At 44.3% G+C, this 26,078-nt stretch overlaps 1 protein-coding gene and 1 long non-coding RNA gene across 5 annotated transcripts in view; one reads left to right on the plus strand and one right to left on the minus strand.

The window, feature by feature from the left end:
* The window catches only part of ydjc (YdjC chitooligosaccharide deacetylase homolog), a 50,936-nt gene that overhangs the window by 12,533 nt on the left and 12,325 nt on the right, over window positions 1–26,078 (plus strand). Inside the window, exon 3 of one of the 2 annotated variants that reach the window (XM_086075181.1) lies at window positions 20,038–20,197. In XM_086075181.1, coding sequence (XP_085931307.1) covers window positions 20,038–20,197 — 160 coding nt within the window. The remainder of the gene's footprint in view (window positions 1–20,037; window positions 20,198–26,078) is intronic. The other variant, XM_086075182.1, reaches the window with a different exon arrangement.
* On the minus strand, window positions 14,978–25,805 carry LOC147174821 (uncharacterized). 3 transcript variants are annotated; one of them, XR_015094780.1, is made up of 5 exons: window positions 25,243–25,805; window positions 21,233–21,576; window positions 18,648–21,061; window positions 18,259–18,362; window positions 14,978–17,214 (listed from the first exon to the last, which is right to left on the minus strand). It is a non-coding gene; the product is annotated as an uncharacterized LOC147174821 (long non-coding RNA). The 3 variants fall into 3 exon arrangements; XR_015094781.1 differs by having other exon boundaries at window positions 18,648–18,759; window positions 19,078–21,576; XR_015094779.1 differs by having other exon boundaries at window positions 18,648–21,576.

Consider the following 26,078-nt stretch of genomic DNA (forward strand, 5'->3'; position numbering starts at 1 on the left):
CAGAGTTTGGAAAACTGCCAACAATTTAAAAATCTTGATGTGTGAACCAGGCTTTTGTCATAGTGCTCAGTTCCTTTATTTAACATCAGGCACATTGGCTGCAAAGGGTCCTTCAGTGCCCCATTTCAAGTCAGGTAGGTTATTGAACAGCTAAGGGTCCTAATAAGGGGAGGTTTAGGCTGTGTCCGAATGTCCACCCTTATCCCCTAACCCCTCATTCACTACATAACCCCACACTATACAGTTGTCTAATATATAGTGCCCTCATTATGTTGGCAATTCGGACAGCCAGCTCACTACTTTCTCCTCGTTGCATATCACATGACCACCGTAATTTCATCACATTTTGAAATCAAAATCATCCATCCATCCATTTACTACCGCTTATCCGGGGTCGGTCGCGGGGGCAGCAGCTTTAGGAGGGAAGCCCAGACTTCCCTCTCCCCAGCCACTTTGACTAGCTCCTCTGGCGAGATCCCAAGGCGTTCCTAGGCCAGCCGGGAGACATAGTCTCTCCAGCGTGTCCTGGGTCATACCCGGGGCCTCCCGCCGTTGGGAAAAGCCTGGAACACCTCTACAGGGAGGCGTCCAGGAGGCATCCGAACCAGATGCCCAAGCCACCTCAACTGGCTCCTTTCCACGCGGAGAAGTAGCGGCTCGACCTGATGACCGAGCTTCTCACCCTATCTCTAAGAGAGAGCCTGGACACCCTGCGGAGGAAACTCATTTTGGCCGCTTGTATCCGGGATCTTGTTCTTTCGGTCACGACCCACAGCTCATGACCATTGGTGAGGGTAGAAACGAAGATCGAATGGTAATGGCCTTTTGGCTCGGCGTCTTCTTCACCACAACAGACCGATACAGAGCCCGTATCACTGCAGACACTGCACCGGAGATCCGCCTGTCGATCTTCCGCTCCCTCCTACCCTCACTCGTGAACAAGACCCCAAGATAAGTATGTTATATATATTGCGCTGAACTCCTCCACTTGGGGCAAGATCTCATCCCCAACCGGGAGAGGGCACTGCATCCTTTTCCAACTGAGGACCATGGTCTTGGATTTGGAGGTGCTGATCCTCATCCTAACCGCTTCACACTTGGCTGCGAACCGCTCCAGTGAGAGTTGGAGATCACGGCTTGACAAAGCCAACAGCACCACGTCATCTGCAAAAAGCAGAGATGCAATGCTAAGGCCACCAAACCGGAACTGCTCAACGCTTTGGCCTGCCTAGAAATTCTGTCTATAAAAGTTATGAACAGAATCGGTGACAAAGGGCAGTCTTGGCAGAATCCAACCCTCACTTGGAACAAATCCGACTTACTCCCGGCAATGCGGATCAAACTCTGACACCGTTCGTACAGAGACCGAACAGCCCGTATCAGTGGGCTCGGTACCCAGTACTCCCGAAGCACACGGCACACCTTCTCCAAATCCACAAAACACATGTTGACTGGTTGGGTTAATCCCCATGCACCCTCGAGGACCCTGCCAAAGGTGTAGAGCTGGACCACTGTTCCACGGCCAGGACGAAAACCACACTGCTCCTCCTGAATCCAAGATTCGACTTCCCGACGGACCCTCCTCTCCAGCACCCCTGAATAGACCTTACCAGGGAGGCTGACGCGTGTGATCCCTTCTAGCACACCCTGCGTGGGGACCACTACCCTGGTCTGCCAATCCAGGGGCACTGTCCCCGATGTCCACGCGATGTTGTAGAGGCATGTCAACCACGACAGCCCTACAACATCCAGAGCCTTTAGGAACTCTGGGCGGATCTCATCCACCCCTGGTGTCCTGCTACCGAGGAGCTTTCCAACCACCTCAGTGACTTCGACCCCAGATATAGGAGAACCCACCTCAGAGTCAACAGACTCTGTTTCCTCAAAGGATGGCGTGTCGGTGGAATTGAGGAGGTCTTCGAAGTATCATACTCTAATAAATGTTCCCAAAATATTTTGAAGACATTAAAGAACATCTAAAAGCATTTGAGTTTTTTTTTTTTTTTTTAATATATTGAATATTGCTGGGGGGAACTAGTGCAACGACAATTTAGTACGGATCAGATCGGTATCGGCAGATACTGAAGCCAAGGTATCGGTATCGAATCGGTAATTCTCTGTCGCCCCGACTGATTTCCGTTATTCGGAAATATGAAGCCTGAAGTTTGCAAGGGTGCATGTAGCAAGTGTCGCATTTTGGCTTCCTACCCAAAATGCAAAGCCACTTGCCACTAGGGTTCTTAACCTTTGAAAAGTATCGATACTTACACGTCGTATCCGGATACTAGGGCTGAACGATATATCGTTTTGAGACCTCAGACTGCAGTTTCGACATAGTTAAAGCTGCGTTTTTTTTTTAAAGGGCTCTTATCCCCCAAGTTCACAAATCAGCGACACAGCACAGTGCACACACACGCACACACGCGCACACGCACGCACACACCACACACTAGCCAACTCCGAAATGGTTAAAAATAATAATAATTTTTAAAGCACCGCGTCTACGTTACGCTGTTGCTCAGTCACCCGGAGGTACTTTCGTGGCTGCTTGACAAGTTGACAACACAGTCTTAGCGAGGCTAAGCTAAGCTAAGTCTGTATGCAGTAGCAGCCATGAGCTGCGTGGTGCAAAATGAAGATCCTCTCCTCCGTGGTGACAAATAAACTACCCTACTAAAAGTTGCACTTTCACTAAAGGCAAACGGGCAGTCACTAAGCATGCTAATCGCTCATGTGAAATGCAGTCGGGAATGACCCAAAATAAGTGATTGGGCATACAGTAGAATTTTCAGAGAAGTCTGGTTAGAACAGAAGGGACAGCAACGTTAAAAATCTAATTTTGGGAGCTTTTAGCCATGTTAAAATGCTAATTCCTCACCAAAAACATCACCAAAGTGGTGTTTTCCTCCATTCGCACCTGTATGAGAAATTCTAGGTCAATCTGCTCTCCAAGCACCAGCCCCTTCCAACCTGAGAAAACGAGCTGTTGGCACTGTTTGACGTCATTGTGTGCGGCCCCACTCCCGCACCGCACCCGCACGCCCACTCTGTCTGAGACCTCCCTCCATGGGATATTGACAAAAGAAAGTAGCCTTTATCAATAAATATTCTGTCCAAATTAATTCAAAGCAATCAATTATCCTTTACATTTACTTAACTGTACTGATGGTCTAGTGGTTGCCTTGTAAGGCAGCAGGCTCTGGTTTGCAACCCTCTCATGTTTTTTTTTCTTTCTTTCTTTCTTCTCCCCTCCTCCACTACGATACCTTGCGGCAAGGAGCCCTTTTGTTTCAAATATTTATTGAAGAATTAAACATCCATCCAATTTCCACATGTAAAGAAGACACGGTTGTACTACAACAGCTGGCCGATCTTGCGTGGCCACACAACGCTCCTTGGCAGCAGGCGGCTTGGACGAGAGGGGCGCGGCAACCACACGGGGAGAAGCGGGGTTCTACTGAACCGGGCGTTTTACTTCCGCATTAGAAAAATAGCCAGCAAAATACCTAATATTTCATTAAAAAATTACATCGCCTTGGTGTCAAACGTAAGATTTAATCATTATATGCTTATTGTTAACTGTGGAAGGGTTTAAAATTCCGTGGTGTAATCCCTTTAAGGCGGAGAGCCAGTAGTTATGAACAGAACATTTGTACTACAATTAATAGATATTGTAGACTGAAAATAAGATGACGGATACGTTAGCCTATTAGCACACGTACTGACCACATTAACGGCTGACGTCAGCCATGATGTCAAGCTCGATGTTCAAAGTATATTAATATCAGCAATGTTCTTTGCTTGTATTTGCACTTTTTTCCATCAGTGAGTTCTGAGATTTACACAGTAATAGGGGACCAAAATACTATTATTATTAGTTTTGTTAATACATATTTGGAAAATATGAATACCTGTGACGTATGGCGGACTTTTAATCCATCATCTTTTCAGTCCTCAGTGCATAATGTTGATTCTAGGATCGATTATCTTCTGGTGGATGGGGGAATGTTGCCATATGTGAGCAATGCTACTTACCATAACATTATTATATCTGATGACTGTCCTGTCACATGTTCTCTTACTGTATCTAATTTGGATAGAACACACAGGCGTTGGAGGTTTGATACACAGTTAATGAATAATTCTAAATTTCATCAATATATAAACTCCTAGACTATTCTTTGATATAAATGACACCACTGAGATGTCACAGGCTGTATTGTGGGAATCATATAAAGCCTTTATTAGAGGATGTATAATATCATTTCAGGCCTCACAGAACAAATTGAAGAAGGCAAAGCAAATGCAACTAGAAAAGCAGATACGGTACTTAGATGCTGACAATGCAAGGATACATACTAAAGACAAGTATCATACTATATGTGCATTGAAGTATAAACTTAATGAATACTCTACAGCAATAATAATAGAGAATTTACATATGTGAGACAATAGCACTTTGAATTTGGGGACAAGCCACACAAATTATTCGCGAGACAGTTGAAGAAGTTGGAAATTGATAAAACTATTCACAAGATTAGATCTGCAAGTGGGAATCTCCTTACCTCACACAAAGACATAAATGACAAGTTAAGGCAATTTTATGAATCTCTTTATGCTTCTCATTTTCAAACAGGTTCTGATGACATGCAGAATTTTCTAGACAGCTGTAATCTGCCTGTGCTGGATCAGGTGGATCGTACGACCCTTCATGCTAAGATAACGAATGAGGAAATTGCTAAATCTATTGGCTTGCTGAAAAATGGGAAAAGCCCAGGCGAAGATGGGCTGGGAAATTAGTTTTATAAATATCTGAAAAGAAAACTTGTTCCATAATTGCTTAAGTTATATAATTATGCGTACAGTGAGAAGTCTCTGCCACCAACACTTAACACTTAACTTAAAAGTAAGGAAGTGGCTTTTTACAGACCTAACCTAACATTTTGGCAAAAATATTGGCGAGTCGCCAGAGTTTAGTGATGAACAAACTGATGCACCCTGACCAGACTGGCTTTGTGCAGGGCAGACACTCCGCTAGCAACCTTCTGCGTTTGTGCAATGTTGGTAAACTTGGTAAAACTCAGTTTAGATGCCGAAAAGGCTTTTGATCAAGTGGAATGGCCATACCTTTTTGCTGTCTTACAAAATTTTCAATTGGGTCAAGATTTTATTTCATGGATAAGACTACTGTAAAAAAAAATCCTATTGCCAGAATTCTTACAAACCACACATTGTCTACCCAGTTTAAGCTTTGTAGAGGGACTCGTAAAGGACTGAGAAGACATCCTTGTCTCTTTGCTCTTGCTCTGGAACCTCTGGTAGAAACAATCCATACACACCCAGATATATATGGGTACAACACGGTCTACACTCGTAATATTATATCTCTTTACACTGATGACATTTTGTTATATGTTGCATGGCCCCAAACGTCTATACTTGCAATTTTGTCAGTTATCGATAGATTTCGAACCTTTGCGGATTACAGGGTCAATTGGAGTAAAAGTTAATTGTTTCCTATAAAAATAGAAGATCAGAAATGGCTTGCATCTCTTCCGTTCAAAGTGACTTTGCATAAGATTACATACCTGGGCATTGATGTGACAAAGAAATACAGTTCCCTGGTGAATGCACATTTTCTTCCCCTTCCAGAGAAACTTGGAAACAACATCCAATTTTGGAGGACACTTCCACTCTCATTGGTGGAGAGGGTCAACTCATTAAGTGTTTTTTCTACCACAGGTTTTGTACATGGTTCAAAACATACCTGTTTTCTTGCCCAGATATTTAAAAAAAATTGGATGCCATTATTATGCCATTTATATGGAATTACAAGTCACACATAATAATAATAAAAAAATAACATCTCTGTAAGCACAAATCTATTGGAGGCCTGGCATTGCAAAACTAAGATTTTTTTCGGGGGTAAGTACATTGGCACCTCGACTTGCCTTTACCTCCGCGTACATGAAAGTATTTATTTAGTTTCACTCAATATAGGCTCCAGGAGAGGACTGCAAATTTACATTTGGGGACCAGCGATGCCCTCCAGGCACTCTCGGCCTTTGCCTTTAGCTCTGCATACGTCCAAGAAATTTATTTAATTTCACTCAATATGGGCAAATAAAGAATAACACAAAATTTATGCTTTACAAATTTTTATCTTAAATATTACATACTGATATTATTGTATTTACTATCATTATGATTTTTTTACGAGCTTGGTTTTATTTGGTGCCCGCACAGGCAGTTGATGCCTTATGCGCAGTGTGTGATAAGCGTATGCCGAGCGCCGTGTCTGAACCCACCCCCCTAACAGCCGCACATTATCCACAGCTCTTATGTATTTGCAAACAAATAACGAAACACTTTGAGATGAAAACGTTGTCACTCTGTATGACCATTTAATCTAATCCCTCTTTTGTTCCGTCTTGTGATGATGGTGCTTTCAATTTATGGAGAGAATTGGGGAAAAAGTTAACTGAAAGACCTGTACTCAGGGAACACTTTTATGTCTTTTCAGCAATTGCAGGAGAAATTTGGATTTAATTTATTTAGATATCTTCAATTATGAAATTATGTTCGCTCTCATTTACCACAATTTGAGAAAGTCAAGTCAGATGTTTTGGATGGATGCTTGTCATTGCTGTGTTGTCCTAATGGGTCGCTTTTTATTTTTCCATTTATGTGTGATTTTAATATGGGAACTTTGAACGTGAATGGTGCCCGGGCTGATTTCAAAAGAGCTGCTCTTTTTCAGATGATGGAATTGAATAGACTAAATGTGTTGTTTCTTCAAGAAACGCACAGCACTGACAACAATGTCTGCGAGTGGAAAATAGATTTTAAGGGGGAGGTAATTCTGAGCCATGGTTCCAGTGCCAGTGGTGGAGTTGGGATTTTATTAGCTCAGAATTTTTTGCCGGCTTCCTTTAGTGTAGAGGAAATTATTCCAGGTTTTTTACTGAAAGTTATAGCTTTCTATGAAAATGTTAAATTGGTATTTTTAAACGCCTATGCTCCAACAAGAGGGTTGGAGAGGATCACCTTTTTGAATAAGTTAGGTGATGCTCTTAAGCGCATGTCGTGGTGATTACGTGTTTTTAGGCGGTGATTTTAATTGCACTGAAAATCCCGCTCTGGACAGTAATCATCCTGAGCCACACCCTGGGTCGTCTCACAGACTCAGACAGCTCATTAAAGACCACGAGCTGTCTGACCTATGGAGAGTTTTTCATCATAACACACGACAGTACACATGGAGCGATAGGTATGAGAATTATTTATCCCGCGCCAGACTTGATCGCTTTTACTGTTTTAGTAACCTTTTGAATATTTTTAAAAGGTGTTCGATTCGGCCTGTTGGTTTTAGTGATCATTTTCTTGTCTCTTGTTCCGTTTTTATTCAGAACATTCGCTTACATAGCGCCTATTGGCATTTTAACGCAGCTCTATTGAATAACCAGGCTTTTAAAACAGCTTTTACGTTTTTTTGGTTATCCCACAGAGAGAGCAGACCCAATTTTCCCACCATCCAGCAATGGTGGGATTACGGAAAAACTCAGACCAAACAACTGTGCCAGAATTTCACTCGCTTTGCCACGGGTGAGTTGACCCGGACTGTAAGGGGCCTGGAGAGACAGGTAGAGGAGTTAGTCTTTAGCTGCTTCTACAGGAAATCGAGGGATTTTAGACTCCCTCAAGTCCAAACAGTCTGCGCTGGCCAGCCTGCTCAGGGTTTCTGCACAGGGGGCGCTGGTCAGGTCGTGTTTTATGAACATCTCGCAGATGGATGCCCCCTCTCAGTTTTTCTTTGGGCTTGAGAAGAAAAATGGACAAAGGAAGATCATTCATTGCTTACGCACGGGTAGCTATTCCGAAGTCTCAGATTCTTCTGGGATCAGGAAATATGCTGCCGGTTTCTACAGAGACCTTTATAGGAATGAGTGGTCAAGTAATCCAGAGGCACACAGCAAATTTCTAAGCGGTCTCCCTCAGGTGAGCCAGGAGCAAACCCCCCAGTTGGCGGCACCGGTGAGGCTCGAGGAGCTGGAAGCTGCCCTGGGGAGCCTGCAGTGTGGCAAGGCTCCTGGCATTGACGGCCTTTCGGTGGACTTTTACAAGTCCTTCTGGCCGATTGTCGGACCAGACTTGCTTGCCGTGATGAACGACAGCATCAAAAAGGGGAAACTCCCGTTGAGCTGCAGGAGGGCCGTCATCACCCTGCTACCAAAGAAGGGAGACCTGCAGGACATTAAGAACTGGAGGCATGTGTCCTTGCTGTGCTCAGATTACAAAATTTTGTCCAAAGCGCTGGCCCTTAGGCTGCGAGGAGTGATGTCGTCCATAATCCACCCTGATCAGACCTATTGCGTGCCGGGCAGGCTCATTAGTGACAATGTAAATCTAATTTGGGATTATTTGGAACTCTGCAATTCCTTGGCTCTTGACACTGGTTTTATTTCCATAGACCAGGAAAAGGCTTTTGACAGGGTTGAACACCAGTACCTGTGGCAAACCATGGGTGCCTTTGGTTTCAGCCCTGACTTTATAGCCATGATCCGGGTGTTTTATTGTGACATTGAGAGCGTTCGTAAAATAAATGGTGGTCTGAGTGCCCCCTTCGACGTCCGGAGGGGGGTGAGGCAGGGCTGCTCTCTCTCGGGGATGCTTTATTCTCTGTCCATAGAGCCTCTGCTCCACAAGTTAAGGGAACATTTAAACGGTGTGTACATCCCCCAGTGTTGTATGTCTTTCAAACTGTCTGCCTATGCCGATGATGTAGTGGTTTTAACTAAGTCACAAGAGGACATTGATACTTTAAGAAAAGTTGTGACAGAGTTTGGTTTTATTTAATCTTCGCGAGTGAACTGGGGGAAGAGCGAGGCTCTCATGGTGGGAGAGGGGCTGAAGACCAAGCTCAAATTGCCGGGCGAACTGGAATGGAAAACTGGGGGTTTTAAATATCTGGGCATCTTTATGGGGGATGAGACCTACAAAAATAAAAACTGGGTTAATGTGTTGGAGACAATGAGGGGGAGGTTAAAACGGTGGAAATGGTTACTGCCAAAAATGTCTTACAGGGGCAGAACCCTCATCGTCTTCTTTGTGGCACAAACTAATGGTCTTGGACCCTCCAGCCTCTCTCCTTGAAGAGTTGCAGCGCATTTTAATTGATTTCTTTTGGGGGGGGCAGGAGGCACTGGGTTCCACAGAGCATCCTTTTCCTCCCTAAAGAAGAGGGGGGGGGGGGACAGGGCTTGGTGCATTTGGCCAGCAGGGAGGGGCGCTGCTTTCAGACTCCAGTTTATACAAAGGCTCCTGACTGGCCCCAAGGATGTTCTGTGGAGACCATTAACCCGATGCACCCTGCAGCGTTTAGGTTTGTATGGCCTGGATTTCAGTTTGTTTTTAATGGACTTGTTTCGCACGAGCACAGCTTCTCTGCCTTGTTTCTGTCGGAGTACTTTCAAAGTCTGGAACTTCCTGAAAAAACAGCGGGCGGAGCAGGCCGACTCACTGTACTGGCTCATGCAAGAACCTGTCCTACAGGGAACCCTGCTGGACTACCCTAGCTGGGGGGGAGCGACTCTGTCCAAGACCCTTCAAGCTGCAGGGGTCGCAACGCTTGGCAGAGTGGTGGAGCTGACCGGTCCCAGTCTCGAGGACCCCGGTCCGCTGGCCTCCATTCTGGGGCTACATTCCTTGAGGGTCGTTAAACAGCTGCTGAACCACTGGAAAAGAAGACTGGCTGGACATGAGCGCTCCCTCCTCAGTCTGTATGGCAGTGGTTCCCTAACTCCGAACCCAGAGGACGGCTTCCCCCACATCGGCCTGCTCCCAGACTTGGGTGACTGCGGCGTCTCCCTGCTGGAGAACATTCCAGCAGTTTCTTTGGAAGCCGCGCACGGAAAACAATTCTACCGAACAATGGTTAAAACCTTACATAAAAATAAACTTAACGGACGCTTGGACACTCCATGGAGGAGAGTTATGGATGATAAACTGAAGCCAGCATGGGGCACCTTATACAAGGCCCCAGTGGTCAAGAAACACGGCGATGTTCAATGGCGGATCCTCCACGGCATCGTGGCCGTGAACTCCCTTGTATCCGCGATAAACCCAGCCGTGGAGGATGCCTGCCCCTTCTGTGGACACAGGGAAACAGTTTTTCATTGTTTCTATCAGTGCGAGCGTTTGCGATCTGTTTTTGATTTGATTGATAGGGTTTTTACCCAATGCAAAGTAGTTTTTCACAAGCACTCTTTTATTTATGGTTTCAACCACAAGGGCCAGATCAAGAGAGAAAGCCGGGTTTTAAACTTTGTTTTGAGCCAGGCCAAGATGGGTGTGTGGTCCAGACTCTTTATTGATTTTAGTTTTTACAAGAGAGCAGGAGATTTGGATAGTTTTTGTGAGATGTGGACTGTTAACGGGGCACTGTGCGACGTGAATGAGGAGTCTCTCTCGCTCTCGCTCTCTCTCTCTCTCTCTCTCTCGAAATGAATCCGAACGGCCAAACGGAATGAAAATGCCCCATATAAATACCTCAATCGGAATGAAAAGGCTAAATCTGAATGGAATTTCATTTGGTATCACAGGGGTAGTATATTCCTTTTGTCAATCCAAACGTCATGTATATACTTCATTCGGAATGGCGAGGCTGCGGTATGCGCATGCTCTGTCTTGACGTAAATGTGTCATGACGTCATCGTTTGCACCCACTACAATGGTGGCGGCACACCAGAGCTTGTCTGCGAGGGGAGTACTTGTTTTTAAGTAAACTTGTTTGGTGGACCCAAAGGCGAGGAGAAACATCAGGGAGACAGGAATTGTGAACAAAAGGAGAAACTTTATCGGAACAAGTGGGGAAGGCTGGTTGGCGTGACGGGACTGAGCGAGAAGAGGCTGGTTGACGTGACGGGACTGAGCGAGAGGAGGCTGGTTGCCGTGACGGGACTGAGCGAGAGGAGGCTGGTTGCCGTGACGGGACTGAGCGAGAGGAGGCTGGTTGCCGTGACGGGACTGAGCGAGAGGAGGCTGGTTGCCGTGACGGGACAGCGAAAGGACGCTGGTTGCCGTGACGGGACTGGCTTGACCGAGGTTGACTTGGCAGAACTTGGGAAGCTTGGCTCGACGTGGAGAACTTAACTGTGACGAGGACGACTAGACTGAGACGTAGACAACGAGACTAAAACGTAGACAACTAGACTGAGACGAGACTTAGCTCAGACATAACGAGACAGGGGAAACACAAGACAAACACCAATCACAGAAAGACACAACAAACACACCAAAATAAACAAAACCCTAACCCATACAAAACCGAAACGTGACAGTACCCCCCGACCAAGGCTCCCAGACGTCCCTAAACAAAAAATAGCCAAAACGGGGAGGGCGGGGACGGGTACAAAGGCGTGAACACTGTCCTTAGACAGAGCCGGTGTCGGAAGTCATCAACGGCCTGACAAAGTGCCAACAGAGCCGGATTAGGGGGTGGCCACAAGGAATGCGGCGCCAAGGGCTGGATCCACCTTTGAGCGCTGTGCTCGCGCCGCCTGGGCTTGAATCCTGGCTTTGAGACGGCGGCAGCGGCATAGACGAAGACGCCGGGGGCAGCGGCATAGACGAAGAGGCCGAGGGCTGCGGCAGAGACCAAGAAACTTGAGGCTGCTGCAGCGGTAGAGACTAAAGGTCCAGGGATGGCGGCAGAGGCGAAAGGTCCAGGGACGGTGGCAGCGGCACAGGCGAGGATGCTCGAGACTGAGGCTGCCGTGGAGCCGGGACGGGGACTTGAGGCTGCCGTGAAGCCGGGACGGCGACTTGAGGCTGCCGTGGAGCCGGGACGGAGACTTGAGGCTGCCGTGGAGCCGGGACGGAGACTTGAGGCTGCCGTGGAGCCGGGACGGAGACTTGAGGCTGCCGTGGAGCCGGGACGGGGACTTGAGGCTGCCGTGGAGCCGGGACGGGGACTTGAGGCTGCCGTGGAGCCGGGACGGGGACTTGAGGCTGCCGTGGAGCCGGGACGGGGACTTGAGGCTGCCGGGACGGGGACTTGAGGCTGCCGGGACGGGGACTTGAGGCTGCCGTGGAGCCGGGACGGGGACTTGAGGCTGCCGTGGAGCCGGGACGGGGACTTGAGGCGGCAGAGGAGCCGGGACGGTCCATATGCCTCCAGCTGGGTCCTTGGTTGGTGGAATCATTCTGTCATGAAATTGTGCATGTTGGACCCAAAGTTGAGGAGAAACATCAGGGAGACAGGAATAGTGAACAAAAGGATAAACTTTTTTTGGCACAAGTGGGGAGGGGGGCAGACGGGTCGCCGTCACGCAACTGGGCGAGAGGAGGCTGGTCGCTGTGACGCAACTGGGCGAGAGGAGGCTGGTCGCTGTGACGGGACTGGGCGAGAGGAGGCTGGTCGCCGTGACGGGACTGGGCGAGAGGAGGCTGGTCGCCGTGACGGGACTGGCTTGACTTGGCTGGATGTGGAGAACTTAGCAGGAACGTCGAGAACTTAGCAGAAAAAGTCAAGAACTTAGCAAGAACGTCGAGAACTTAACTGTGACAAGGACGACTAGACTGTGAAGAGGATGACTAGACTGAGATTTAGACAACTAGACGAATACGTCGACAACTAGACTGAAAAAAAGACGACTTAACTGTGACGAGGCTTAGCTTGACGCAACGGGAAACACAGACTCCCACACAGGACTTTGACTTTGACACCTGACGTAGACAACTGATCCCACACAACAGACTAAATACACCAACACTAATGAGACACACCTGGGGAACACAATAGAAAGGAGGACGCCGATTGGTCAAACACACAACAAACACTGAAATAAACAAAACCCTAACCCATACAAAACCAAAACATGACAGTTTTTATCAAGATGTTGCTTCATTAAAAGTGTTAACACAAACTATTGTGCTAAATGATGAATTAACTCCATCTTGATAAATCATGTGATCGATGTCCGTGCATCCCGCGGCTGTCGCGGGGCTGATCTGGTTAAACGGGGAGCATATAAACGGCAGATTGGAATGGATCACGTCACAGGTCACCAGAGATCTTCATTCGGAGTGATTTCAATCGGAATGACTAAAAAGTCTCAATGTAAACCTGGTTATATACTCTCAAAATATTAGGACAGTCACAATATATTTCTTTGTACTCTTTTCACGTCGCTGTTGCCTGACAATGCTAGCAATGTTGGGTGGTGGCTCGAGTCCATAAAATAAAAAAATTTCACTTTTCATATTTTAGGGTATGATTTGAGGCGGGATAAGTACAGAAGTACACATGCATTTGGTGAGAAGTCATGCACGCTGGCGGGACTTCATTGACAGACACCTTCACTACCACCCCCTCCCCCCCTGAACCTGAATGTAGTACGAGCTAAATTATGTCAATAGGTCTATACTTGATGACGCCATATAGAGCATATGTGTTGCTCGTGTCTTTAAATGAAAACAAATGTGCACAATGCGCGGGCGTGGGCTCTATGAGCTCCAGCGGCAGCACCGCAGCGGGGTACAATTTTTTTTTCCTGGTTGCACCTGTCTGGCCCTGTCCCATGATAATCAGATATCTAGGGAGGGGGAAGAAAAAAAAAAGGAGCTAGTGGGGTAGCCAACAAACAGCACACGTCTGTGGTAGAGCCGACTGCAACAAATCTCTAAATGGGACATTGTTACGTGCCGAGTGGCACGCAAGTGATGTTAGGGAGCGAGTAGCACACATGGAGAAGGGAAGTGGTGGAAAAGGGGGCACACTGAACAAAACGTGTGGACATGAGGTGGGACAACACACGAATGGGGCAACACATGACAGAACACTATACCTCAAAACACAGAAACTAAACAAAATGGAGCCAATGCTCCCAAAGTCCCACCCAAGGAAATACTGACTGTAGAATATAACCGATAGTTGTTATGGCAAAAGACAGTCGGGCGAAACAAAAACACACAAAAGAGGTATAGGGGGTGGCAAACCAAACCAAACAAACAAACAAACAAACAAACAAACAAACAAACAAACAAACAAACAAACAAACAAACAAACAAACAAACAAACAAACAAACAAACAAACAAACAAACAAAAGGGAGGCAAACACCCAAAGCCAGACCCGCTCCCAACCTGACCACCAGCCTTTTAAGCTGTGGTCACTAATGACCACAGCTGGTCCTGCACCTGAACCCAATGAGGCAATCAGCGCTCCTCCCCTGCCCTGATTGGTGAACCGAGTCGGGGAAATGGCCCACCAATCAGGGAGGAGCACTCACACCGTCTACACCCATAACACACACACACAAAAAAATCCAGCCACAAACATCGTGGGCCTTAACAGACATCGGCCACACGAACATTCCCTGATGTTTAGCTTGCGCTGTGATTTAAAGGAAATGACGTTGGACGTAACAAGATGACGTCAGATGTTACGCAACATGACTTGGTATGTAACCAAATAAAAATTATTGCAATATCGTCACTCAGCATGACAATAAAAAGGCAGAAAGATATAAAAGCAATGAGGCATTGTAATTATATACAGTACCACAATAAAGTAGCATACATATTATATAATTAATATACGAAAACTAACTGGGTTACACCCTCTCTTCCCTTTTATGTCCTGCAAGTCCTGTTGCATGTTTAATTTCGGAACACCTGTTGCAGGAACATGATCAAGAGCTTCAAGCGTACGCACTTGCCAACCTTTGAAACAAAGCTTGAACAACTGAAATGAGTGGATTAACCAAACTAGGATACACAAGGCAATTGACCTTGCGCAAAAGCTCCACCCCTCTTAGTTACTGTTGGTAGTCTGTCAAGCTTGGTGACTCCGATGGCACAAGCCATGACGGGGAGACTTATACCGGTGTGTGTTAGTGATTTATTTTGGAGCAATAACAGTGCAATATCATCCAGACCGAGGCAAAAGGGTTTACAATATGCAGTGGAGGGTTATATTCATAATATTAAATTATCCAGCGAAGGTGAAACTACTACTATTGAGGCAAAAGCATACAGGTCGCAAGCTAAATCTGAGAAACCCCATGACCTCTACCTCAGATGCAACCAGCACAGCATTGTGGACCAGTCGTGTTCTTGTACTGCCGGGTAAGTTTTCTTACTTATGTTAGTCTAATATTGTTAAAATATGAGGATTACTTTTAGGTCAGCAAGCTAGCTAAACCTCGTGCCCCAAGGCTAATAAGCTACTAACGGTGGTAACAGAGCCTGTGTAGCTAACTGTAGATTGATCGGTGTATTCTGTAACTAATCTTGTTATACTAGGTCCATGGATCATACGCACTGTGACAGGTGGGCCTGGGCGTGAGAGTGCCGAACCACGTTTGTCCATGGTTCTGGCGGCCAGAACCGAATCATTCAGCGCAGTGAGAATGAACCTGCCCCTCTCGCTGTACGTCCTCGCGTCGCTACAGACAAATTAGACCTGGGTTAGTCCTGGGTTACACCTGGTTTAGTCCTGGGTTAGTCCTGGTGCTGTCCTGGTTTAGACCTGGTTCAGGCCTGGTTTGGACTAGGTTTAGTAGTGATTTATATCAGAAATACTTTTACTTTTTATTTATAAAGTACACTTTAAAGGCAGTACTTTCAGATCAGAGTCAGGAGCTGCTTTGCATTTAGGCTACTGCAGTATTAAATTATTTTTAATTATTTTAAAATTTTGTAATCACCTGTATTATACCTATAGCCTGTAATCTAGATGTTTTAAAAATAGTAGAATCAATCAATAATGATAAGAAATCATGACTTTAGTGTTTATTTTTGTCTTTGAAAGCATCAGTCATTGTTGCTCTTTGTCCATCATATTTATGTCCCACTTTTTGCTTGTTACGATCTGGTCACCCTAGCCATTGATGTAGTTATGGCTGTAACTAGCTAGTTAATGCTACATTTTTGTCATAGTTTTTTCAAAACAAATACCTAATGCTATGTGTTTTCAATCAGTTCACCAGGTTTTTGCGCTCATATTGTGGGCTTTATGCACACCCTGGACCTGCACTGTGCAAGAAGTAATGACATTTCCCCCACAAGCCTGCCTCAGCAGTGGCACAAAGCCAGGGGTAAAAAAAAAACGGTCAACCTGTGAGCAGTGTGGTGGTAGCCAAGGCTAAAGTCAACCACAAGAGAAAACCCATCATGAGCAGCTGTATCCACAAGAAGTATGTTTTCTGTTTTAATCCTTCCATTTTACAGAAACACCATCAATCACTCTGTTCAGAATATATTCATGTGTACTGTTTGTTGCAGAAGAGCAATAGGGACAGAAATATATGATCTACTGAGGGAGATGTCAGATGCACCCATAAGCTACATTGCAGATGAAACCGCACCTGAGGTAGAAATTGTAGGCAAGAAATATGCAGTGGGGCCATTATGCCACCTCCTCTTTGCAAGTAGCCACTGTGTATAAATTTCTCTAGGAGTGGGATTATACCACATTGTCTGACAATCTACTTGTCTGACATGGATCCTGTGAAGAGGGCAGATAAAAAAAAATCACCGCACCACGAGGATCACAGGCAACTAGTGACTTCAATTTATTTGTGCTTTTATAGTTTGAATAGCTCTGACTTTGTAACACTAGTGATGTTGGCCTTTCGATTTTCAGCTCTGTGCAGTCTAATATTGCAAATATGGATGGGTAGGCTTTGTAGGTTTTTTGGCATGTTTTGTGTAATGACATCTCTGTGAGGCCAAACTGCGAATTCACCTAATATATCAAACATAATGAATCCATGAATTGAAAATATTGCTTGCTCTTTGCATGGGTTATATGAAATCTAAAGGAAAGTTTTGTTTGTTGCTGAGTTTCATTAAAACAAACAGCAACTGGCTACGGAGGGGCATTTCAGCAACTTGCCTATCATTTTGCTGGTAGTGTAAGGGTGGTGTGTGGATCCTTTGGGATGCCAAATATTGGACACAGTTGGTTGTATCGTTCATATGTAAACCCAGTGTGTATTCAAACATTTTTTACTGCTTTCAATGAGTTCAGCTGAGTTTTCTTTTTAAGTGTGCTAATTTGTGCTTTCAGATTTTCTATTTCAGTTTCTTTTAAGGACAATTTCAATTTCATATTGTCATTTTCTTCTTCCGATTTATTCTCCTCTTCAGTGCTCTGTCCCTCCTCAGGCTCGTTTTCCAGCTGGCTTCCAGGAAGTAGGGGGGTGATTTTCTGTACAAAAACAAAACATGTTTGCATGTTAATGATAATAATTTATCGTTCTCATTTTTTACAGTTACCACTTGTTAGCCAAATTGGAGAGCCTGTCAGCCAACCTGATGACCTGCCCTACTTTTCTCTGCCATCCCAACCCACCAGCTTCTGTACAGTCCTGGATAAAAGTGCCATGCATCTTTACACCAAACTGAGCATTTCTTTGCCTGAGTCTATAGCTCTAGAACGGGAGAACAGAGCTCAAACAACTTGTGGTTCAATGCAAGGTCTGCCTGAATCACGTCATCCTCTTTCAAAAGAACCTGCTCTAGGAGAGCTGTCTATGAAAAACTTGCTACTCGCTTAAAGAGTGCATCAGCAGTGTAAACGAAGGCCATGAAAAAAGGAATAGAACAAGAGCCTATAGCAGCCATACATTACTTCAAGCTTGCAGGTAATCTAGTGTATCCCTGTGGTTTTGTTGTAAACCCTAATGCTCCACAACTTGGGGCATCACCTGACCGCAGGGTGACAGAGAGAGGAGGTAGTGAGAGCTCAATCTATGGGTTTTTAGAAATTAAGTGCCCTTCTAAAAACAGCTTCACAGAATGCCCATACCTTTACAAGCAGGCAGATGGCAGCTATAATCTAAAAGACAGTCATGCCTACCATTATCAAATAACGGGGCAGCTTGGGCTCACAGGTATGCCATGGTGTGATTTTTTTTGTTAAATGTGAAGAAGACTACCACCTAGAAAGAATACACTTTGATGTTCGAAAATGGGAACAAATGAAGATCAAACTTGATGCATTTTTCTTTGACTACTATATTACATGCATTTGAAATAAATAGGCACATTTATTTGTTCTGCATCTAGCATTTTTGCATGTTTTAATTAATGACCAGAGAATGAACGTACCAATAAATGAACAGATCCCCTGTCTTAAACATCTTACTGCCTATTTTATCATTCAATACAATTCAGTAAAGGTAAATAGGATTTGGTAAACTATTCCACTCCAGTTAAGCCAATGTTAATTTGAAAAATGTGTATCACTCACCACTGTCAACCATATACTGTTCAGTCTCTGCTGCATCATCAGTGCTGGAGGTTTCAGCATCAGCAGCTGTGGACCTGGAGACATCCTGCACATGGACTCTGCATCTTGTACACATTTTTTGCAAATGAATATCATTAATCTTGAACCAGTGAGTTAGTTACTGTAGCAGATAATTGCAATATCCACACATCCAATGGCACATTTTATTCATTCATTGTTAATATACCTGCTACTCTAGTGTCTAACAATATGTCCAATACAAGCATACAATACTTATTCAACCTGACCACTGTACCACTGTGCCTACGATGCTCTTGACTAAGCTGTTCATATTTATTTTAATAATTTACTTGTAATTAAAATATGGCATAACGTTATATTAAGTCTACCGTTTTTTGGTGGCTTTCGACAGCCTCCGAGCTGCTCCCTTGTCTGGTTCAACACTTGTACAGCAAGCACAGGGTTGGGATACTCCGGAGACGGGTGTCCGTTCACAAAATGCTGCATGAAAAATTAAAACAAGATAAGCTCAAGGCGCTTATTAGGATGCTATGTTTGCTAAAATTGACGAAGCATTGTTTTAACGTTGGCTCCCAACATCAAGACTAATGCAACAGCTAACAGAAGAGATTAAGTTAACTAACATTAATCACTGACTAAACAGGCTTAACTTAGATGGCAATGACATTCTAGTAATATATATTATTCATTAATAGTAACTACAATAACTTTGATATCCAGTTTTGTGACAGTTATTGCCCCGAAAGCAAAGTACTCTACAGCTACCTTGTTGGCCTGATAGAGTTAGCATAGTCTTACCTTAGAGCACACGTATGTATGCTTGTTTATTTTAGAGACATTTTGCTGGGAGTGAAGCCTTCCACACTGTTTAATCCATTGTAGGCACTGCTCCAATTTTGTTTTCGGCTTTGGAAAGGGAAAGAACTGGACTCCCCCAGACAAACTCTTGGGGTACCTCATGTCTGATTTACATACTCCATAGGCACACTGCTTCACCATTTTGGAGGTCCGCAGCTTATTGATAGTTGTTCCTCTTCTTCCGTAAAGTTTTATGGTGGTTAGGATTCTCGTAAGCCACCAAATAGAATCAATCAAAGGCTCTGGATGTCACCGAGAGCTGAGTACAGCTTGACGGACTATGTTTACATGGCAACGGTTGCTAGAATGTATGATTGGTCAATGCCTGTTTGGGGGGCGGAGTTTGCGAAAGATCAATTAGGTTGTCGGCGCTGTCTCGAGGGACGTCGAAGTGCTGTTTTGCTTTGTGAACTGGAATTAGTAGGATCCATGGATGACTCTGATTGGACAGTCGTAGGATCCTCCAGCTCAGCTTCAAGTGGGTGTTGATCAGGCGCATTGGTCAGTTCATCCCTCACCGTTGGTTGCACAGGTTCTGGCAAGGTTGGCTCCTCTTCATCAGAAACTTCCACAGAAGTCTCATCTTTCACTTTCACGTAGATGGATCCGATATTATCCATGCTTTTTTTTAATGTCAGACAATGAAGGTTAGGGACAGGATCAAATGTTCAGGATCAAAGGATCAAACGTATGTCTTAATTATACAGCACGCAGTGGGGATGCATGTTTTGCCAAATGTTCATGTTTCTGCATGCAGCAATTTGAGTAAGAAAGCCTACAACTTTGGCTGAAGCTGCAGGAAAGTAATGCTTTATCACTTGGTAAACACATAATACAAAACAAGTTCAGTCTGAATTGACACTTGAAATTTTGAAAAAATAATTGACTTTTCCTTGTCAGACACAGCATCCCAATTGGGCTCCATGCCAACCTGTCAGAAGGCGTCCCTGTATGTCAGAGCCTCCGACAGGCTTCTACACTCGTCAATGAGCGTGGCTTCTTTCATGGAAAGATGGGCTTCCGTCAGGCACTGGGACAACATCAGCTAAGTATGGAACAGGTACTATGAGAAGCGTCACATTTATTTTAGTCATTCAACCAGTGTTTAATCTCCTAATTATCCCATGAGACAATATCTTCTTTCAACAATTGAAAAAAAAAATCCTTTTACAGGTAGTCCTCAACTTGCGAACACAATGGGTTCCGAGAGGTTGTTTGTAAGTCGAATTTGTTTGAAATCGAATCACATGAAATTTTGTTTCAAAATTAAATTTGATCAAATTATTTAAAAAAATAAAATAATCAAAATATGTAAAAATATATATTTTTTAAAATTAAATTATATAACTTATATATACTTTCTATACAGTGCATAAAAAGATTTTTAAAAAAAACATACATTAAACTAGAGCTGCAGCTATAAAGGGTCCACGCAGCCCGGGCCACTTTGAGGTACTGCCACGTTGGGGTACTGGCACATTCAAAGCCAATTTTTTTTGAAAATGGCATAATAAGGCCTTTCCTTATGGATGCATAATAGCACAATATTGCTTTTATTGTCCATATAGGGCATCAAAAAGAAATGAATAAATAAAACATTTTGAGTGGTGGAAAGTAAAAAAAAAATAATTCATAAATGACTTAGTTATCACTCTTACAAAAAGTATCCACATTTTGGACAAAATACCGTATGTGTCGTAATTTATTTTTTGTCGACCCAAGGGCGAGGTGGCGCTATATTTATCATTGTCTTTCATGGAAAAGGAAATATGAAACACAAAATATGATGCCCCGCCCCTGTCATATAGTGTTTTGAACAGTCAAGATTTTTATCCTCTTGTTGGCGCAGGTCTTGACATGGTCCAGGCCAAGTTTGAAGTCAATCGAATCAATCGTGTAGGAGAAATGGGCAAAAGAATGCCCCCTGTAAATGTAGAAAAATCGTCAAGAGTGGGACATTCAAAAATTCGTAGCTCACTTTCTGTTCATTTTAGCATATGGGTCCAAGAGACTTTTTTGTAGGTCTTGGGCTCCCTCATATACCTAAAAATGTTCTAAAAATCAGGCTACAAAAGGGTTAAATAAATTGACTCACCTCGTTGTCCGGTTTGATTCCCCACCGACGCTACCTTAGTCGACATCCATAATGTGGTTTGGCAGAACATACATCCGGGCTGTCTGTGTCTCCTTCTCACCGCCCGTACACCTGCCAGTGTCGGTCGGGCTCCCTCTCGTACTCAGCTGCTGACCTACTTAGTTTACGCCGTCCCCTGCCTGGACCCGCGCCGACGCCTCTCCACCTCCACCCGGACATCGTTTTCCAGCCCCGCCGCAGATATATCCACCGCAGGTCCCGCCGGTTCTTCCACCATAATGAATCAACGCCTATGCAGTCTATCTGGTCCCATGCTCGCCGTCACCCCCGTTCCACCTGCCGAGCTGTTGACAACAGCGTATTAGCTAGCCTAGCTCGGCTGGTTAATGCCCCCCTACTAGCGCCAACACCACCTCCCTCAACTTTGGTCTTCTCAACATTTGCTCACTAAGGGGCATCTTATTCATGATCTCATTATTGACCGTAAGCTTGACTTTTTCTGCTTGACGGAGACCTGGCAACAGCCTAACAACTTCTCTTAGCTGATTGAATCCAATCCGCGCGGGTTTGTTTAGATCTCTTGTCCCCGCAATTCCGGCTGGGGCGGAGGTCTTTCACTGTGAGACTTTCAAAGTTTCGCCGGTGCCTGGGACTTCGTCTCACACGTTTGAGTCTGCAGTCTACAAACTGTCTGGTCCCACTCCAGCCATCATTGCTACTGTTTACCATCCTCCTAAACGCAATAGTGAATTTTTACATGACTTTGCTGCCTTTTTCACCAACCTATCCACTCTCTCTCTCCTGACATAATACTGCTGGGCGGTTTCAATATTCACATGGACAATGCCAATCTACCGCTTACCAAAGACTTCCTGTCTTGACAGCTTTGGATGCAAGCAATTTGTCACTTCTCCTACACATTCCAAAGGCCATATTCTTGACTTAATCTGCTGCTCTGGTGTCACCCCCTCTGAACTTGCAACAGATGAACTTCCCATAACTGACCACTTTCTCCTCTCATTTACCATTTCACTTACTCTTTCCATCGCCAAAACTCCACGTATAATCTCATTTCGTAATATAAAGAATATAAATACTGATGATCTCACTGCAATGATTGAATCCTCGTCTCTCCCCAACATACACCGTTTCTCCAGCCCTGATGATCTGGTCACACATTACAATTCTGGACTTCATAACATCTTGAATACCCTTGCTCCACTAAAAAAACGGCCTGTTCTCACTCTCTGCTCCTTGGTTTACCCCCGATCTCCGTCTCCTGAAATCAAAAGCTCGACAACTGGAACGCCTCTTCAGGAAAACCGGACTAACCATTCACAAAGAAATATATGCTAATCACATCTGATATTATAAGGTCTCCATTACCAATGCCAAAACAAACTATTATTCCAAGATAATCACTGACAATAATGGAAATGCTAAGTCCCTGTTTGCTGTTTTCAACAATATCACCCATAACCAGGACTCCCTCCCTCCTCACTTATGCACAACCGACTTTTACCCATCCACACATTCATTTTCCTCCTTTCAACACCCCTCTCTCAGAAATAAAAAAAATCATTCAGAAATCCAAGACATTCACCTCTCAACTGGACCCAGTCCCCACTCAACTTGTCAAAGCCTGCCTCCCCTCCCTTTCCCCCTTATTTCTGCCATCATCATCTTCATCATCCTCCCTCACCACTGGAACTGTATCAAAATCATTCAAAACTGCTGCCGTTACTCCCATCTTGAAAAAAAAAAACGGCGCTGACCCCACCAACTTCAACAACTACCGTCCTATCTCCAACCTTCCCTTTATATCCAAAATCCTTGAAAAATCAGTTGCAGCTCAACTCCATTCCCACTTATCCTCCAATCATCTGTATGAACAGTTCCAGTCCGGTTTCCGCCCACTGAAACGGCCCTCATCAAAATCACAAATGATCTTCTCATGGCAGCTGATTCTGGACTCCTCACCATCCTAATTCTTCTTGAACTGAGTGCGGCATTCGATACCATCAGTCACACCATTCTTCTCAACAGACTTTCTTCCATTGGCATCACCCACACTTTGTTGAACTGGTTTTCATCCTACCTCTCCTGCCGCACTCAGTTCATCCAACTCAAGTCCCTTAAATCTGTCCCCTCCCCTGTTACTTCAGGTGTGCCCCAGGGATCTGTCCTTGTGCCCCTCCTCTTCATCATCTACCTCCTCCCCCTCTGCAATATTTTCTGTAAATTTAACATTCAATTTCATTCTTATGCTGATGATACCCAACTTTATCTCTCCACCAACCCTTCTCCACTATACCACCTACCTCCCTTACAGACTGCATCTCTGAAATAAAAACCTGGTTCAGTCAAACTTTCCTGCAATTAAACAGTAGCAAAACTGAATTTCTACTCATTAAACTAAAACCACCCTCTCAAAAACAGCCAGTTTTTTAATCACTATTGACAACGCCTCTATTCCACCTCTCTTCCGCTCTTCTACCTCACCCCATTTTTTTCTTCTCAACTTACTGTACGGTGTCCTTGAGTGCTAAGAAAGGCGCCTTTAAATATAATGCATTATTTTTATTTTTATTATTTATTCTCCGCAAATATTGTATTTTGGGGACCAAAACATGTACGAAAACTCGCCAAACTTTGCTCTTACTCTTCGGGCCCGGCGAAAAATTGGATATTCTGAAGTTGCCTTTTCAGTGGAAGCCATATGCTAAAATGTACAGCAAGTGAACTATGAATTTTAAAATTTTGGCCCATTTTTGCACATTCACTGTGGTCATACTTTTTTCCCCCTTTGCCAAAAGTTTTCATCCGATTAACTTCAAACTTGGCATGTATCCTCTCAAGACCTGGGACAACAACTGGGGGGGAAATCTTGAGTTTTCGAAATAATATGACTGGGGCGGGGCATCAAACTTTCTCTTTAATATTTCCTTTGTCAGAAAAAAGGAAATGCTTAAAGTTGCATAAATATGTTTTACAAATGACTGCCACCTCTGGACTAAAGTGTAAATGCAGCCTCCATGATGCTCATGCATGAGCCGCACAGGCCTGTACGAGCACAAGCGAACAGAAACTCCTCTGGCTAAAGCAAGAGTCCACTATTTACAGACTAGCAAATACTTCATTCTGATAGAATGATAATGATAAGACAATGATAGAGCAATTCTGAATAGATTGCTTGCACAGATAATCACATTTTATACAGTGATATAGTGCAGTTGCTTGCAAGGAATTTATTATCTAGTAATATTCTAGGCCAGGGGTGGGCAAACTCGGTCCTCGAGGGCCGGCGTCCTGCAGTTTTAGAAGTTTCCCTCTAACAACACAAGCTGATTCCAGTCAACAGGATCGTTATCAGGCTTATGCAGAGCTTGCTGATGAGCTGATCATGTATCAGCTGTACTGGAGAAGGGAAACATCTAAAACCTGCAAGACTCTGGCGCTCGAGGACCGAGTATGCCATCCCTGTTTTAGGCCATTATATTATCAAATCAAGCAACCAAAAATGAAGTCTCTATTTCAAACTTATTCTTGAACGCATTGGAAACGTGTGAACGCTGAAGTTGCGAACAATAATGTGACGTCTCACAAGAATGCTACCAGCGACTTGATTGGTAGTCTCCCCTTCTTATTTGTCTTTACACAACCGGCTCGTAGCTTGTTGGCTGCAGCCGACGCCGGAAACAAGAAACTATCCCGTGAGCCGAATTAGCACACGAGCTAAAGCTCTGAGTCTATTCTCCCTGCGAGATGTGCGATGCGTACACTTACACTAAACACTCAGACACCAGAATGCAAACCAAGAATGTGCAATACAGGAGCACACAACACAAGTTAGTTCGCTACAATACTTATGTATCAGCCATACATGGATTATGTCCTCTAGAGCACATTTACAACACTCATAAGCAATATTAGCTTTTGATTTTCCACCTTCATTTGTCATCATTATTGTTTACATCTTACTTTGGCGTATAGTTGTTATTATATGTTACCTTCTCAGTAGAAAGGAAGCCAACTGACACTGTCACTGCTCCGATGTTTATACAAGTCCTCCGTCTGTGCCTATCAAGCTCTATTTTGGCTCGTTTTGTCCCTCTAGATACAATTTGTTGTTTCTTCTCTTTTTTTGGGGGAGGTGTGGTCTGTGCCGGAGTTCCAGCTGTGCTCGAATGCATCCTTTTCTTACTCCCGGCAGATTCCATACTCATCAATGTAAAAGCTTATAGTCGTGTTGTTTATCCCAAGTGTCTCGGGGGAAAAATAATTGGAAATTCTACCCGTGCATGACGTCACATTCTAAGCGTATTCACCCCGAATGCCTCTATTTAGAAGAGGTTTACAGGCTTATCAACGCAGCTGTTGTAAACACGTTAAGGCTTGCTCTACACATCAGGGCATTGCTTCTTCATATAGATGTGTAAAAATCAGTTTTTAACATTTAAACTTGCTTAAAAGTTTTGTTTGTGCTGCTACTGTTTTGCAGTTATTAGCAATATTTTTTTTAGGTCATCCAGAGTTTACCCAGCCCCCCATATACTGAGAAAGTAGGAACTGATCCAAAATGGTACCATTTATTTGTGCTGTAAAAATCAGTTTGTGCTGCAACGATTTAATAGATATTACTGTAAATATTTTAGTTTTGTGTAATGACCCACCCAGCCGCCCATCTACTGCTAATTGGACCCAAAATGACACAATTCGTATGTGATGTAAAAATCTGTTTGTGCTGCTACGATTTTATAGATATTACTGTAAATCTTTTTGTTACGTGTGATGACTCAACCAGCCACCCATCTACTGCAAAATGGACCCAAAAATACACTATTTG

The sequence above is a fragment of the Leptonotus elevatus genome, chromosome 5 (assembly GCF_054856555.1).
Source record: "Leptonotus elevatus isolate MCC_2025b chromosome 5, RoL_Lele_1.0, whole genome shotgun sequence".
In the NCBI taxonomy this organism is placed as follows: Eukaryota; Metazoa; Chordata; class Actinopteri; order Syngnathiformes; family Syngnathidae; genus Leptonotus; species Leptonotus elevatus.